Source organism: Syngnathus typhle, linkage group LG6, assembly GCF_033458585.1.
Source record: "Syngnathus typhle isolate RoL2023-S1 ecotype Sweden linkage group LG6, RoL_Styp_1.0, whole genome shotgun sequence".
NCBI lineage: Eukaryota > Metazoa > Chordata > Actinopteri > Syngnathiformes > Syngnathidae > Syngnathus > Syngnathus typhle.
This window is the reverse complement of record NC_083743.1, coordinates 10,601,276-10,617,036: the sequence shown is the minus strand read 5'-3', so window position 1 is coordinate 10,617,036 and position 15,761 is coordinate 10,601,276. Positions and strand designations below refer to the sequence as shown.

General features: G+C 40.3%; 1 protein-coding gene across 7 annotated transcripts in view; it reads left to right on the top strand.

Moving 5' to 3' along the window:
* The window catches only part of mark4b (MAP/microtubule affinity-regulating kinase 4b), a 24,236-nt gene extending 8,475 nt beyond the window's left edge, over positions 1–15,761 (top strand). The window contains exons 4-18 of one of the 7 annotated variants that reach the window (XR_009714712.1): positions 3,754–3,802; positions 3,882–3,947; positions 5,378–5,448; positions 5,710–5,766; positions 6,547–6,783; positions 6,865–6,984; positions 7,171–7,270; positions 7,372–7,481; positions 7,996–8,179; positions 8,254–8,474; positions 9,144–9,235; positions 10,204–10,491; positions 10,697–10,765; positions 12,921–12,965; positions 13,871–13,888. Coding sequence is in view for 6 of the 7 variants with exons in the window: in XM_061281177.1 (XP_061137161.1) it covers positions 2,532–2,564; positions 3,754–3,802; positions 3,882–3,947; positions 5,378–5,448; positions 5,710–5,766; positions 6,547–6,783; positions 6,865–6,984; positions 7,171–7,270; positions 7,372–7,481; positions 7,996–8,179; positions 8,254–8,474; positions 9,144–9,235; positions 10,204–10,491; positions 12,921–12,965; positions 13,871–14,204 (2,007 nt within the window). In the remaining variant the exon portion in view is untranslated. Of the gene's footprint in view, positions 1–2,119; positions 2,593–3,753; positions 3,803–3,881; positions 3,948–5,377; positions 5,449–5,709; positions 5,767–6,546; positions 6,784–6,864; positions 6,985–7,170; positions 7,271–7,371; positions 7,482–7,995; positions 8,180–8,253; positions 8,475–9,143; positions 9,236–10,203; positions 10,492–10,696; positions 10,766–11,564; positions 11,648–12,920 lie in introns of those variants that run through there. The other 6 variants (XM_061281176.1, XM_061281177.1, XM_061281178.1 and 3 more) reach the window with 6 other exon arrangements.

Below are 15,761 nucleotides of genomic sequence, written 5' to 3'. Positions count from 1 at the left end.
CCACTTTACATTTTCCACATCCCATCAATCAGGAGCCGAGATGAATGAGGTTTACATTTCTCTAACTTTTCCATCCCGCTTTGCTCGTTGAAACCCTGACTGGATAATTTATTTCACAAACTGGCCAGCTGCCATGACAACGGCCATGCCGCGTCACGGTTGCCGTGACAATGTCGGTATTAATCCCCTTGAGGGCCACAACACCGGCTGTACACGCAGCTGCTGGTTTACCCATCATATGTGATAACATTTCAAACAGCTACTGTGGTCCTCGGTTTATGATGGCGTTCTAATCCGACGGGGGTGAATCCTTGAAAAGATCATGAAACTTATACATGGTCCATCCACATGAGCTGAGTTCAGCTAACTTGCGATGGGAGGGGTTTGCCCAAAGTGAGTAATTGAAACCAAAATGGCATTTGGGTCCATGGGCCCTCTTGTGTGTACAGCTTTGCTAAGTATATTAACACAATTTCATGTTGATGGGTAAAAGTGCCTTCAGGGCACCATTTCCTCAAACTTGCCAACAACCCTCAAAATATACATGAAACTAATACTATGCTTCACGATACTAGTGTGTCCTGTTATGACACACAATGTCCACCTAATTTGTGTTGAATCACTGGAGGCTTATTAAAAATAAAATAAGGGCACAACTGAGTATTTTTAGTTGCTGTGAAAACCATGTTATTTTTTCGGGGGGCTTGCATGCATGAAAATTCATTTTTGTTCTACTGTTTATAATTTCAAATGTTCAAACAGTGCATAAAGTTCCTAGTTTAGTATTTTTTTTGTATTGTATTCAAAATCATTCTACTGTCCTCCTATTAATAACCGGGATTATTTTGGTCATGGTAATTGCAATAAAATGTATTGTTTGTATTAAAGAATGTATTTACACTAAATTCACACCAGATTAGAGCTTCATGCTATTTGGTTACTGTGACATCATTTAGGGAGTGCTGCAGAATGTCTTGTTGCATGCGTCAGTTGATGTCTAGAGACTTTGGACTTGTTCAACCAGGCCAAGTGTCTCCTCTGATTCACACAAACTGAGAAAAGTGTGATGTTGCAATGAGAACCTCCACCCCCAACAACAACACCATTTTTTTTTTTTTTTATTAGAACCCTAACAGAGGTGACATAAAGCTAAGATAAAGCTGTCTCGACAGCTGATTATTGTTGAAAATAACATTGGAACCAAAAGTCACACATGGATAACTGCATACTCAGCTCACTCTGTTCTATAATCTGACCGACAGAGCGTTTGCATTATCAAAAGTCTCGATAGACAGGTCGCAGTGATTTAGCAGGTCATTTTTTTCTTTCCATGAAACTGGTTAAATAAAATGTAGTTATTGATCTCATTAAATAATTAGTTGATTATTTGGTGTACATAATGCATTTTAAAATATTTGTAGAATAAAGACTTGAAATTTACACATTTCATTTCAACTAATCATTATTTAATTGAAATATTCATGTTTAAAATACAATTTTAAAATGAGAATTCCCTTAAAATATTTTGCATGCACATATAACAATAGTTTTGTTTTACAGTAGAAATTATTTATACTTACTGTATATATACATAGATAAGACACTTATTAAAACGAATTGTTTTATTCAAAATAATTATTTTACGCTTAAATTTATTATATATGTACATACGTGTACATCAGTGTATTCATTTTATTAGATTGAAATTATTGTAACTACTAAAATTAACGAATGACAAGTCGATGCACTATTTGTCTTTGTGGGCCAGTTATAATTACACTGCGGGCCAAATTTTGCCCGTGGGCCAGAGTTTGGCACCCCCTGCGCTAATGTCTACTTTCAGGCCAAAAGTATTTCCACACGTATCACTCACTTGTCCTGCCTGTTGTGCCGTAAGCAGTCACCAACTTTGTTTTTTTCTTTACTTTGTAATTATTATAGTAATATATGTATACAAATGGGAAAGAAAATGTGGACATTATTCTCACTTGTGTTACAGCTTTTTCTGAAGATTTTATAAATACTTTTCCCCCTTGAAAATTCAGCGCATAACACCCTATGTCAGGGGTCACCAAACTACGGCCCGCGGGCCGGACACGGCCCGCGGGACCGTTTAATCCGGCCCGCCAACCCTGAATAAATTGTATTATTAAACTTTTTTTTTTTTTTTTTTTGCTCATTTTGCCTGCAATGACTGCGTTTCCCCAGTAGATGGGGGAAGCGCTCGCCTGCGCATTTACTACCGGAAGCCGTGTCAGAAAGCTCGGTGCACACTCACAAGTGCGTGTACGGACATGGCGCACTCGCGCTCTATTTGTATCAGTCCCGAATTTAGAGCGTGGGCTGTGACGACAGCATTCTTGTAATTTGCGCGCTGAGCTTTCAGATGCAGTTTTGCCCTAAGGCCACCCACAAACCTTCCCCTGGAATCCTTCCGTTAAAATGTCGCCCAAGTAAAGCAGGGTGAACACAGTGCCGAGCGTTTAAAAGAGCCAATTTGGCTCGACGTACGCGACGTGACGTTCAGCCACATGAACGTCAACATCTACCCGTCACAGATCGAGGTAAACGGACCAACACCTCGGATCTCGCGTAAGAATTGCCACAACAAATTTTACTCCAGACTATGACGCACTATCAAACTTTAACAAAAAAGACAGCGGTGTCTACAAGCCTACTGGAACCTACAAAAGGATTATAAGGAAGGAACACAAGAACTTTAAGAGACTGCTCATATGTGTCAGAGAGGTTCTGCTCTGACAACTGAGCTGAACTTTTATCTGTTAAGATTGTGCATGGCACAACAGAAAGTTAATGTTCCATGGTTTTTTTTCTATGAAGAACCCAGAGAGAGTTATTTAGTTATTTATTTCCTGTTTTTTCTGTGAAGAACTCAGAGAGGGTTTAGTTATTATTTATTTCATTAATAGTGTTATTTGTTTCCTGACTTTTTTTCTGTAAAGAACCTGGAAAGGGTTATTAAATAACCGTTATTTGGTTATGTGTGGCTTTCTGGAAAACAATAATTTTTTTAAGCTCCCCTACGATCGTCACACTTTTTCTGTTACAAACTGCCACCGGCCCGCCATCAGAGAAGGGAAAGGTTATGTGGCCCTCACAGGAAAAAGTTTGGGGACCCCTGCCCTATGTAATCACAATTTGTAAAATATTTTAAAATTTTTGCTCACATATTAAAACTAAAATTACGCATCCAAATGTGTTCACTTAAATGAATTGACACCAATTCGAAATAAGGCTATCATGTAATGCAATAAAAAAAACAGAAATGTTGAAACGTTGCGGATACTTTCAGGATGCACTGTGCCTTTCCATCATCGTACATTCCACATTCAGTTTCCAGTAACAACAACCCCCTCTAGTATGTCTCACTATGCCACTAATTACCAATCCTTGTGAACATCACCATCATCGAGCAGGTCTTAAAATGTAGCCTTGTCATCACGTTTGTTTCTCCTGCACGAATCAAAGAATTTTATTTTCAGCACGCCTTGAACACAGGCTGCAAAATGCATTATTATAATGAGGCAGAAGGGCGGGGCAGTGTTGCAGGATGAGACAGCAATGTCGAGAGCACTGTAATGGATGGATTAAGGGGTGGAGTGTAGCACACTCATCAAAGGCACGAGGCCTACTGCTAGCTTGTACCTCTGTCACACTCCTGTGTGCCACCAAAGACTGTGAATTTATGAATATGAGTCACATGGATGATTTTTTTTTTCTCCTTTTTTGCAGCTTTTTCGTGAGGTACGCATCATGAAAACCCTCAACCATCCCAACATAGGTGAAATATCCCTGAGTTTGTCTATTGGTCTTATTGATATCCTTTATTTAGTGTGACCTTTTCTATTTGTGTATTACAGTCCAGCTTTTTGAGGTCATTGAGACGGAGAAGACACTATACCTGATTATGGAGTACGCCAGTGGAGGTGAGTGATGCCAATGCACTTAAGCGAGAATCTCACATACATACGTTTTAACAGCTTATTGATTTTTAAAGTGTGAGAGAAGGAAAAAAAAAAATTCATACGGTGTATTTTTACTGCTCTTCTGAGTCACAGCACACCACACACATTAGCCTGTATTTTTTTAGCACTGAACTGTGAGAGGCAGCACATTGCCACAGGGCATCTAGTCTGAGGAAAGAGGAGCAGAGGAGCAAGAAAAAGAAGGAGCTGCACTATTACCTTGTTTGGCAACCAGTTATTTTTCTTATGCTAAATGACGTGAGGGATATGTTAGACGAAATATCATGACAACTCAGTAAATGCTCCTCTTATTGTGTTTGGCAATAGCGCCATTTTGGCCCACCTTGTATTTATAATGGTCGGCCGGACTGCTTTTTGAGGAGCTGGCACTGGATGGAGAAAAAAATTCACACTTAAAATATCACACACCACGGAATAATTTATCGTAGTACACTCCTCACTATTGCTTACTCGCCATCATAGGATAATCGATTTTAACACGCTGGACGCCACAGGATAATTCAGCATGACCACACAATGAAGTGAAAACCTTTCCAATTTGAACGCTTCAGTTAACCTTTCTTCTTTTATCCCTGTGCTGCTCTCCCGTGCCTGCTACCACTACCTAACAAGGAGCTAGCACACAAAATTGGAGACTAATGCACACAGAGCAGCCAGTGTTAATCTTCTCACATAATAAAGAAGTTTACATCACAAACTGGAGTGGACGTGACTCCTTGTTCTTTTCGTTTTCTTTTGGTAAATAATAATTATGTATGTATGTTAAAGTTAATAATTCACCTTTAGTTGTTTGGCTAACAATTTAGATGAGATTATGCCTTTCCTTTTTTCTGCCAGATGGATGTTTATTTACATAAATTCCAGCTGTTAACTTTGACTTATTGGATCTTGGAAAGATAAAGTGGGCTTTGGTCTATTACTGAATTAAAAACATAACGGAAACAGCCAAATTAGGCAATTTCCCCCTCACTTATTTTTCGTTTTCACGCCCCCAAGTATGGCTTCTGTTGCCATGGTGACGAGGCATGAGGCTCAAAGTGGCTACATGTTAGCCCCAAGTCTAAAAAGTGACAAGCAATTTAACAATCCAGCCACCCATTTGATGAGCTGGAATCTATCCAAGCTGACTTTGGGTCCAAATTAAAAAGGCAATCTTTTGTTTTGTGAAGGGTGGTGTTAACGGATAACAGTTTGCTGCAGCAATTAGTTTAGTTTCTTGATTACAACGAGTCATCTTTAAAAGGACAACAAAAAGAGACCCTACTTCCCCAGCCTTGTTATTGTTTGTGAGCTGGTTTGATTCTGCAGTATTTATTACTTTACTCTTGTTTGAAACTGCTTGTATTCAGTCTTGTCATCATTACTCACAGGGGAGGTGTTTGACTACCTCGTGGCTCATGGCCGCATGAAGGAGAAAGAAGCCCGCGGCAAGTTCCGACAGGTCGGTTCTAACTTCAACTTACTTATTTCTGTGATCAATTGAAAAGAAAAAAAAGATGAATTTGCATCATACACAGTAAAAGGTTGGTGGAGTTGGCATGTTAGCCAGCAAAAATGAGCTGTAATTTAGCAGAGTGTGACGGAAAAGCACCACAGACATTTCCACTGTGGTCCACTGCAGAATAAAATAAACAGCGGCAGTGAAATTCTCTATTGTACATTGTCCACTGTACATGAAGCATGTTTTATTGTCTTTCCACAGATCGTGTCAGCAGTGCACTATTGCCATCAGAAGAACATTGTCCACAGAGACTTGAAGGTGAGCGCACAGCAGAGTGTATTTATAATTTATGGACACAATTTATGTAGCAGAAGTAGTTGGATTTCATCATTGATTCATTGAGCATTAAAGATATTGTCACATCTGGAACATATTGTGGATTAAATGTTTCTGGAAGCCATATATGAATTGTAACTCTGTTTTTCTTCCGTTTTTGATGAAGGAACCAATGTGTTCTTAGAGTTAATCAGTTTCCATCCAATTTCTGAACCGCCTGTCCTCATCACGAGGGTTGCGGTCATGCTTGAGCCTATGCCAACTGACTTCGGGCAGTAGACGGAACTGGTTGCCAGCCAGAGTTAAATAATTAGTTTATTTAATACAATTAAAAATGCGTAACTAAAAAAATTTTAAGGTTATAAAGTAATTGTCGTTTTAAACATGTATTACAATAAATCAATAAACCCATAGCTTTTTTATAAATATAAATGAATCAATAGGTACAGTTCATTAATACGTTTAAAAAATTGTGTATATGATTGTAATTATTTCAAAATTGATGTACAATATATCAATAAACCAATATTTTTATTATACATACAAACAAATATGCCCCGAATAACCAATTTTTGGTGAAAATGCAATGAAGTATATGTACTGTAAATGCTTTGTGGCTGGGTTTAAGAAAGCCGCGGCCAAACTTCCCCCACCCCTGTCTTTGCACATTTATTAGCTATTTCATATATGAAAACCTCTTGGGAGGTCACTTGAATATAAACCTACTACTTTGACATCATGTGTTGTGCTCCACCATCTAAGGCAGAGAATCTGCTCTTGGACGCCAACTCCAACATCAAAATCGCTGACTTTGGCTTCAGCAACGAGTTCATGGCTGGCAGCAAACTGGACACCTTCTGCGGCTCGCCGCCCTACGCCGCGCCCGAACTTTTCCAAGGCAAGAAGTACGATGGTCCCGAGGTGGACATCTGGAGCCTGGGCGTCATCCTCTACACCCTGGTCAGCGGCTCGCTGCCCTTTGACGGCCAAAACCTGAAGGTGAGCAAACCTGCCTTATTGGTTTTCTCTCAAGCATAATTGTCTCTGGTTGAAACTTATCAGAATTTGTGTTCCATTCAGGAGTTGCGTGAACGTGTCCTGAGAGGCAAATACCGTGTGCCCTTCTACATGTCCACAGACTGCGAGGGAATCTTGCGCCGCTTCCTGGTCCTCAACCCGACTAAGCGCTGTTCATTGGAGGTAAGCTGGAAAACCATTAATTCTGTTAGTGTGATTTATTGTTTCTGTTAATGTTTTCTGCAAGCACTGCTACTTTACAAATAAACACATTCGCTGTTGCCACTTTTGGCCTCATTAAACTCTTGTAATTATGACAAGATGTAATAAATGCATTAAATACTTCTTCTTCTGGCTTCACTTTACCAGCAAATCATGAAAGACAAGTGGTTGAATGTGAGCTATGAAGGAGAAGAGCTGAAGCCTCACAAAGAACCCGAGGAGGACTTCAACGACACCGTCCGGATCGGTAAGTTAACAACAACACTTCCCACTCCCAAAAGAAGGACCCTTGAAATGATACAAGCACTGAATTGAGGCCTGCGTGACTATGACCACTTGTTGTTGCAGATGTGATGGTGGGGATGGGTTTTACCAGAGAGGAGATCCGAGATTCTCTGGTCAGTCACAAGTACAATGAGGTGACAGCCACGTACTTCCTGCTGGCACGAAAGAACGAGGTGAGTGTGGCATAGTGGTTTGAGCGTACATTTGTATGATACACTCAAATTTTAGTATGATATAGTTAATCAAGATGCGATTCACTTCACTTACTCACTCCAAGTACTATGCAGCATTTGCTGCAATCACGACACAATTCATTCCAGCCGCCTTGAGTTGTGATGAATCTGATTCACTCCAGTTACTTATGCAAAAACATAAGAGGAGTGAATTAAATTGTATCATAATCACATATCACATTAGAAATGGAGTGAATCACATTATAATCAGAGTGTATTTTAATATAATGGCATCAAATCAAATTGTCTCTTAGTAAATCACAGCCATTTGTGTTTTTATCGCAACGTATCGTTGTTGGCATAAATCATACCGTACTACATAATAATTGGATTAAATTGCATTGTCATAATTGGGGTGGATCCAAATCACTTCAATTACAATGCAATTTGGTTTGTTTACACTTCCAATACAAGCCTCCTACAAAATTTCATTGCAGTCACTCTGTTGTCTCAGGCCGAAAGCACAGTGTCCCGATCAGCCAGCAGTCTCAGCCTGGCTCGCGCCAGGACTGGTACCATCGCCAACGGTACCAGCAAACACTCTACTTCCTCTTCTGGTGCTTCGTCCTCCTCTTCAGCCCACAAGCCACAACGCAGCGTCTCCACCTATCAGCGCCAGAGACGACACTCTGACTTCTGTATGACTTTTTGACATCACATCCATGCAGTTTCCAAGTGGTCTTCATCTGCTTGCATCTCTTGTCTCTCGTAGGTGCTCCGGCAGCTCCTGGGTCGGCGCATCCCAAGCGCAGCCCGAGCGGGGTGGGAGAAGCATCTGGGCTAAAGGAGGAAAGGCTGTCAGTCCGCAAACCCAGCAACAGTACCGTCAGTTCTCGGAGCATCCCGACGCCCTCCAGTCCGATGGTCAGCTCTGCTCACAATCCCAACAAAGCCGAGATACCTGACAGACGGAAGGAGGCCAACTCCACCACGGTACGGTCGTAAAAGAGTGTTTAAATATTTATATTTTACACTGAGTTCATGTGGCAGATTTTGGGGAACTAAAACAGAAGGCAGATTAACCTTAGATGAACTATTTTATGTGTTTAAAATGCTACAGTAGAGATGCTTTGATTGCTTTGCCGACACTTGGATAAGCAATTTACAAAGGTGATATGTCATTTACGGGAACAAGACAGCGAGTATACCTTTAACGGTTTGATGTCGTTGTCGTTTTTGCTATGTGTTAGCCAAGTGACAGAAAGTTAGCACGTGTTCATGGCTCAAATCCGAAGATGGTGCATGCATAAAGTCAATTCACGCCACTATACGATTCACTTCAAATCCCAAATGATTTGCTACAGTTATGATACAATTCACTCAAATTAGGATTCAATACATTCTAATTATGCAATTTACTCCAATTATGCTGCAGTGTGATATGAGACAATACAATTTGCTCCGGGTGCAACACAATTCACTCCAATTGTCATACAGTGTGTGTCCCGTTATCTTTTTTTTTTTGCAGATTTTGGTGAACTCAAGCAGCAACCAGATTAAGATTATATGATATGATTTGCAACACTTAATCCCACCTCTGCTGAATTGGACATAATTCTTATTGCCAGCCATTGATGTCTTTTCTTCCTCCTATTTCTCCAGAATAATGTCTCTGCTAGTGGCATGACTCGAAGGAATACGTACGTGTGCAGCGCAGACAGACAGTCGTTGTTGCAAAACGGCAAAGAGAACAGGTGAGAAGCACTTCTAACTTTAAATATACATTATGATGTATGTTTTATGATGAGGCATCTCCTCTCCTATCTGACTATTCAAATGCCCAAATAATATGATTTAAGTACAGGTCGAGAATGACTGGGGCGGATATCATTTCACAAGAGATTTGTTTCGCGTTTGGAGTAGATTAAGTTAGAACTGCACAAGTGCAAGCATGTGCGTGTTTATGTAGCCCGTATGAGCTGTGTTTTGTTGTAACAGATGGCCTTGTGCTGCTGAGAGTGTCAGTCACCTCTTGCTGTTCCTTCCACATTTTTTCCACTCTGGTTGGCACATTAGCAACATTGAAGTCTCTAAATTGTGAGGGTGATGTCTAGTATACATATGTGCTCTATGATTTGTTGGCGCTCAGTCCAGTGAGTTCATTTGCCAAGCATCAGATGAGGTTAATTGAAGATTGTGAATTGTCCATGGCTGTAAATGTATGTGTACTGGCAATGCTTTGTTTGTTTTTTATATGCCCTAACATTTAGTGCCAACCTAGGATAGCCTTCAGTTTAACTGAATGGATGGAAGTTCCATTTTCAGTTCTCTGGCTGTTTCCCCTCTGTTTTCGCGAAAAGCAAAGAATATTTACTCATTTGTTTAGTGAAGCAAGAGTCATAAAGTGAAAGAGGGCACATAATAAAGTAGGAGGAAGCATTGTGGTGATAAAGTGGAGACAGTGGCACAGTGCCCACATCACCAAGCTCCCCCCCCCCCCTACATTTGCCTCTGAGGCTTTGTCAATGCGATGCCATGCCATGGTGCTTGATGGGGTAAACACGATTTGGTGAAGCAACATGTGTCCCATCGCCCAAGGTTACTTTGTGAATATTGGGAAGTTAGGTGCATATTTGTGTCAGTGCTCTATGAGAAGACAAATGTCCTCCCGGATCTCCATTCAGGAAATCAATGTTTTCTCTCCCGTGTCCTCCCACCCCAGTTCCCTTTCCCACCGGCTGCCCCCCGCCTCTCCCTCTACCCACAGCTTCACAGGCACGTCAGCCTCTTCCGCCTCCTCGACCTCCACAACCTCCTCCCGTCTCTCACGGGGCTCCACGGCCAGAAGCACCTTCCACGGCGGGCAAATCCGAGACCGCCGGCCGCCCTTACACGGGACGGCGGCTTCGCCCACTCTGTCGCACGACACAGGTGGCACCCTGCGTGGTGCCAGAATTCCACGCACCCCCAGCAACCTTCTCAGCAAGCTCACCTCCAAGTTGACCCGCAGGTAAGCGGAGAAGCCGCGGGAGAAAATGGCGGGAAGAGGAGGCGTCTGATGACTGTGGACTAACGCTGTGGCTAATTGATTAGCACGCTAAAAACGGACATTTTAAAATGTGCTGGATGATCTTTTACTGTGGACTGATGTTAATGACTTCTACAAGTACATAAAGAGCTCATCTACTAACCTATCAGCTTTTATTCTTTTTCAGTGAAGCTTGACAAGTTGTCCGCCTCAGGTGTCTATCTTTAGCCTCGTTTCCACCACAATTCTAAGCCAGGTAAATCCTGATCAGGTTTGAGTTTCTAGCGCAGGGGTGTGTTAGCAGGGTGGCGATAACTGCGTTAAAATACAACATCATAGTGTACCAGCCTTGTTTCCACCAGGTACTCCAGTTGGATTTTGTGCAGTTTCAGTCCTATGCCTAACCTATAAAACCAAAACATATTTGTCGAATAAATCTATTGGGTTTTTTGTAATACAGATGTATTGCTTGTGTTGGTTAAAAATACATAGAAAGAGGACCTTGAGAATAATCATTGCATATTAATTTACAGAGGGCAAAAAAAATCTCAACTAGATTTTTCATGGAATTTTAGGTGGAAAACCAATGATCCCATTGAAAGTTTTACTCCAGAAGCATATTAAAATGTGTGTCAAACTGAACAGAATGGTTTGGTGGGAATGAGGCTTTAATTAAAGCTCAGTTGGCTCCCACTGGTGTCATCTCAGTGTTTGACATCGCTCCCTGTATTGAAGTGCATCCCTGTAGTCCGATATATTTGAGCAACTTTGAGACTCATGGCTCGTGATGTCGTTTCTCTGAGGCGGACAACTATTTTCCCACGCGTGGCGTTCCGCTGCTTGTTGTTTCTTTTCCGTGTTTGTTTGATTGTCTAACCACGTTTGCTTCCCCCTCGCCAGTCACCTGCCGATCTGCCATCCTGTCTTCTTCTTCAATCTTCTGCTTTGTTTCCTCTCACCTCCATGTTGTTTTCCTCCCCTCCTCTCCCACTTTCTTTCTTTGCTCTGACACTGCTCTTGTTGTCATTCCACACCTCCTCTTCCTCTTCTTCCAGGGTCACTCTTGACCCTTCTAAGCGTCAGAGTTCAAACAAATCCATGTCGGGCTGCAACCTCCCGCAGGCCACAAAAACAGTTAGTAAGTCTTCCTTTCCCATCTTTTCTGGCTGCTGTGTATCTCGCTTCATGTCCATGTGTCCGTCCGTCTGTGTTTATCTATGTGTTCATATCACCGGTGGAGTATCCTGTAGTTATACAAATGTGTATTTTTGTTGTCTGCGGTTTGTAAGAGTTTCGATATTTAACCTTTCAGTTTTGGAATCCAAAAATGTTTCTGATGATAGCTCTAACCAGCAACAACCCAATTGTCCGTCTGCATTGTTACTGTGTCTGACTGTCGGTCTATGAGCGTGTGTATGAGTGTGTGTGCATGTGTTTTCATCTGTGCTCATGTCATTGATTGGTTGTGGGAAGGGATGGGGAGAGAGACAGAGAGTCATATGGATGTGGGCTGTGGGTTAAACAAGGTAAAACTGTAGATTGGGTTTTTACAGGAAATGGAAAAATTACAAGCGGAAAATTGTAATATGTTTTTGGAAAAATCATAAAATGAGATGAAGAATAAACAAGTAACTGTAAAATATTAATTCTGATAACATTACAATTATATTCTTAAAAATACAACTTTTTCTAGTGATTAACCTCTCTCTGAAAAATTCTAGTAAAATTATGCTGTTTTACAACAAAGTATTCTGACTAAAAATATTAATCAAATTATTTAATTTTTATAAAATCAACTTTATTGTATTTATTTATTTCATTCATTTTCCGATGGGTTCAAAGAAATTGCTGTTGTAATGATTCAACAGTTTTTTCCCTAGTAATTGCTAATCAAGTAGAGGTGACTTTTCAAGGTTGAGTAGTTGCCAAAGAATAGGATTTTGGGTGCGTGTGTGGTTTAAGAGGGTGGCATCCTGTCCACACGTCATCCTCACTAATGTGTGTTCTGTTTTCCAACCAACATCTTACACAACTTTTGCTTTGTTCTACTGCTGCTATTCTTTTTCTTCCTCTGCTGTCCTCCCATTATGCACTTGTACGCTTCTCCACCTTTATTTGGCCTCACGTTGTTGTCGTTAACGAACAAGTCACACAACAAGTTTCTGTGAGGTAAAGATAACATCAATACCAACACAGATACTATTTGGGTTTTTTTTAAGACACCATGGTCTTCATATTCATCATGTGTGCCATCTGCCCACTGATCACTGTGACGGATGAGTAGCTGCGTTCTGTGTTTGAATTGGTGCGCCCTTGAAGTAGAACTTAAGCAGGACATGTTTTTTTATTTTATTGTATATATTTTTTTTCCTGGTTGTTTTCTAACGGACATCTTTTGTTTTCCTCTTGAGGGTCACAGACGAACCTGAGAGAATCAGCAGATCTCCGGTCACAAGGTGAGTCATGAAAGATTTTCATTTAAGTTAAGTTTCAAATTTAAGTCAAGCTCCAAATTTTGGACAACGAGCAATGAAAAATACATGCACTCTTTTGTACTTGTCATACTGTAGGAGGGAGAGACCGTTTTAGGGGGGGAAATTGTGGGAGAGAATAAGTTACAATTTTAGAGAGAGAAAATTTTAAAGACTAGGATTTATTTCAATCTTACGAGGACAATCTATCTGTGGTCTTTTGTGTTGTTTTTAAGAATAAGACATGTTATCAACAATAGTATTATCTAACATCAATGCGTGCCATCTATTTTAAGTTAGCAAATGTATTTCTGTAAGACAGATAAGAATCAAAGCTTAAATGCCTTTTGCTTCCTAAATGTTGTGTGTGTTTACTCTCATCAGTGTCACAAGCTAGCAGCAGCAGGTAACGTTAGCTTAGTTAGCTGTGTTCGTTGCTTCTAGTGCTAGAATACGTAAATAAATAAAAATAAATAAAATAAAGCCTTATTTTAATAGATTGTACCACCTTTTTCACCCTCTTCAGACGTGATATGGAAAAGTCAAATATTTGTTGTGTATAGAAATGATTCACAGAACAATATGTATTTCCTCAAATAGTGGACTCAGCAGGTGTTTGTGTTGCTTGTGACAAAAGTTGCTAAACAATTCAACTATGTCCTGTAGTAAATGACATTCAGAAATATAGCATAAAGCAAATAAATGTCTTAATTTGGGGGTATGTATGTGTGTGGGGGGGGGGGATGCTTTTAGCTTGTAGACATACAAAAATATGTGTTATGGTAATTGATTTTTTTTTCCCTTTTGCTTGCCCTCCATCAAACTTCATAACTCATCGAACCTTCATTCACAATCCGTCCTCCACTCTTCACCAACCCTGTTTGGTTTAGTCGCCATATATCTGGGCATCAAAAAGCGGCAGAGCCCCGGACCCCCCGATGCGGCTGGGATGTGAAGGTGCGCAGCCCCCGCGACCCGGCCGAGGTGGTCCTGGCTCTACGGGAGGCGGCCCAAGGCTGCGGCTGCCAGGTACATCTGGCAGGCCCCTTCCTACTGTCCTGCACACACGGAGCGGCCGGTGCCCGCGTGGCTTTCGAGGCAGAAGTGTGCCAGCTGCCCGGCGGGCCGGCGCAGAGCACCGGCGTGCGCTTCAAGCGTCTCTGGGGGGCACCGCTCGCTTTCAGAGACATTGCTACCAAAGTGTCCAAAGAGCTGGAGCTCTGAGGGCTAAATTGGGAAATTAGGATGGTGGGGAAGAAGAAGTGGGCACAAACCTCTCGCCGTAATGCCGCCAAAGACCCTCGTCCTGTGTCCCATCTTGAACTGCTGAAAACAAGCAAAAAGATTACACACACTTTATTTTATCATGTTTGACTGATCAGCTACCAATGAGCGTTAAGACCACATTCAAAAGAACAATAAAATACTCTGGATTAATACCACCAGAATAAACTCATCATTTTAGGAGAATAGAGTCTTATTTTTCAAGGGAAAAAAGGAATCTCATTAGCACGGTCTTTGTTTTTCAAGGAAATTATGTATTTTTCAGAGGGGAAAATAGCAATTATTGAAAAGGAGCCACATTCTACAAAGTTGTCAAATTTCTACCAAATAATTATGACAATCTGGATTTATTTCTCTGCCCAAAAGTTTATTTTGAAAAAAGTAGTCTTGAAAAAATAAAATTGTTATCAAAAAGGATTTTTTGAAAAATCTTGATTATGTAGGTGGAGAATACCTGTAGTTGGATTTGTTTCAAGAGAAAAGCAATTTTGTTTCAGGGGCAAAAATAAATATAAAAAACACAACAAACCTTTGAGCATTATTTCATTATTTTAATGACAAAATGCTCATTTTCATTAATTAAATGAAATTTTGTCTTGAAATGTTTATTTTCCAGTACAGTGTTACTATTAGGTGAAGTGAAGATACAAAATAATTCCCATTGAATGATTATCACGTTAAATTTCTATTTTGATCTCATAATAATAATAATAAATTCTTATTGAATATTTACAGTTTTATTATCACAAAATTGTGTTCTATTTTTTTCCCCCAAAAAAAGACTTTTGGAAGATCCCAACTTTATTCTGGTTGTGTAGTCTTGTTTTTTTTTTTTTTTCAGTGTGGTCCTAATACCCATTTATCATTAGCTAAGATTCCATCCCAGTAAGAATTCATTCCCGACTGAAATGCTGCTATTTACAGTCACGTTTATCAACTTTTTTGATAAAAAGGAAAGAAACAAACAGCAAATAAGTAGCGATGCTGACCTCTAGACTCTAGAGTGAGTTATGGTCCACTCATCATCACAGTTAGAACCACACAGTTCTATTATAGTTGTAATACTATTTCCTGTTGTCCCCCCCCCCCCCCAAAAAAAAAAAAAACTGAGGCATGATGGATTTGTTGGTTCACGATCACACACCTTTAAGTCAGCCTAAAAAGTTGATAAATTTGACTTTTTCTACATGAAAAACTTTGTCATTGTTTTAATCCAAGCGGCTAATTGGACTTCTCCAATGTATTTGTTGATTAATGCTCACACATTTTTCGCTACCCGTCACACAACTTATTGCTACTTATGACACAAATGCTGTTTAATGTTAAAAATATATTAAAAACTGTTAATTGATTTCCTATTATTGTCTTAAAGGAGAGAACAAGCATCCACTCCAATTTCTGAGGCGTATTTATTGTTCATGCTCACATGTTTGGCTACCTAGCATTCAACTGCAAATACAGTCTCACATTAAAGAGTATCCAAAACATCGGACCTTA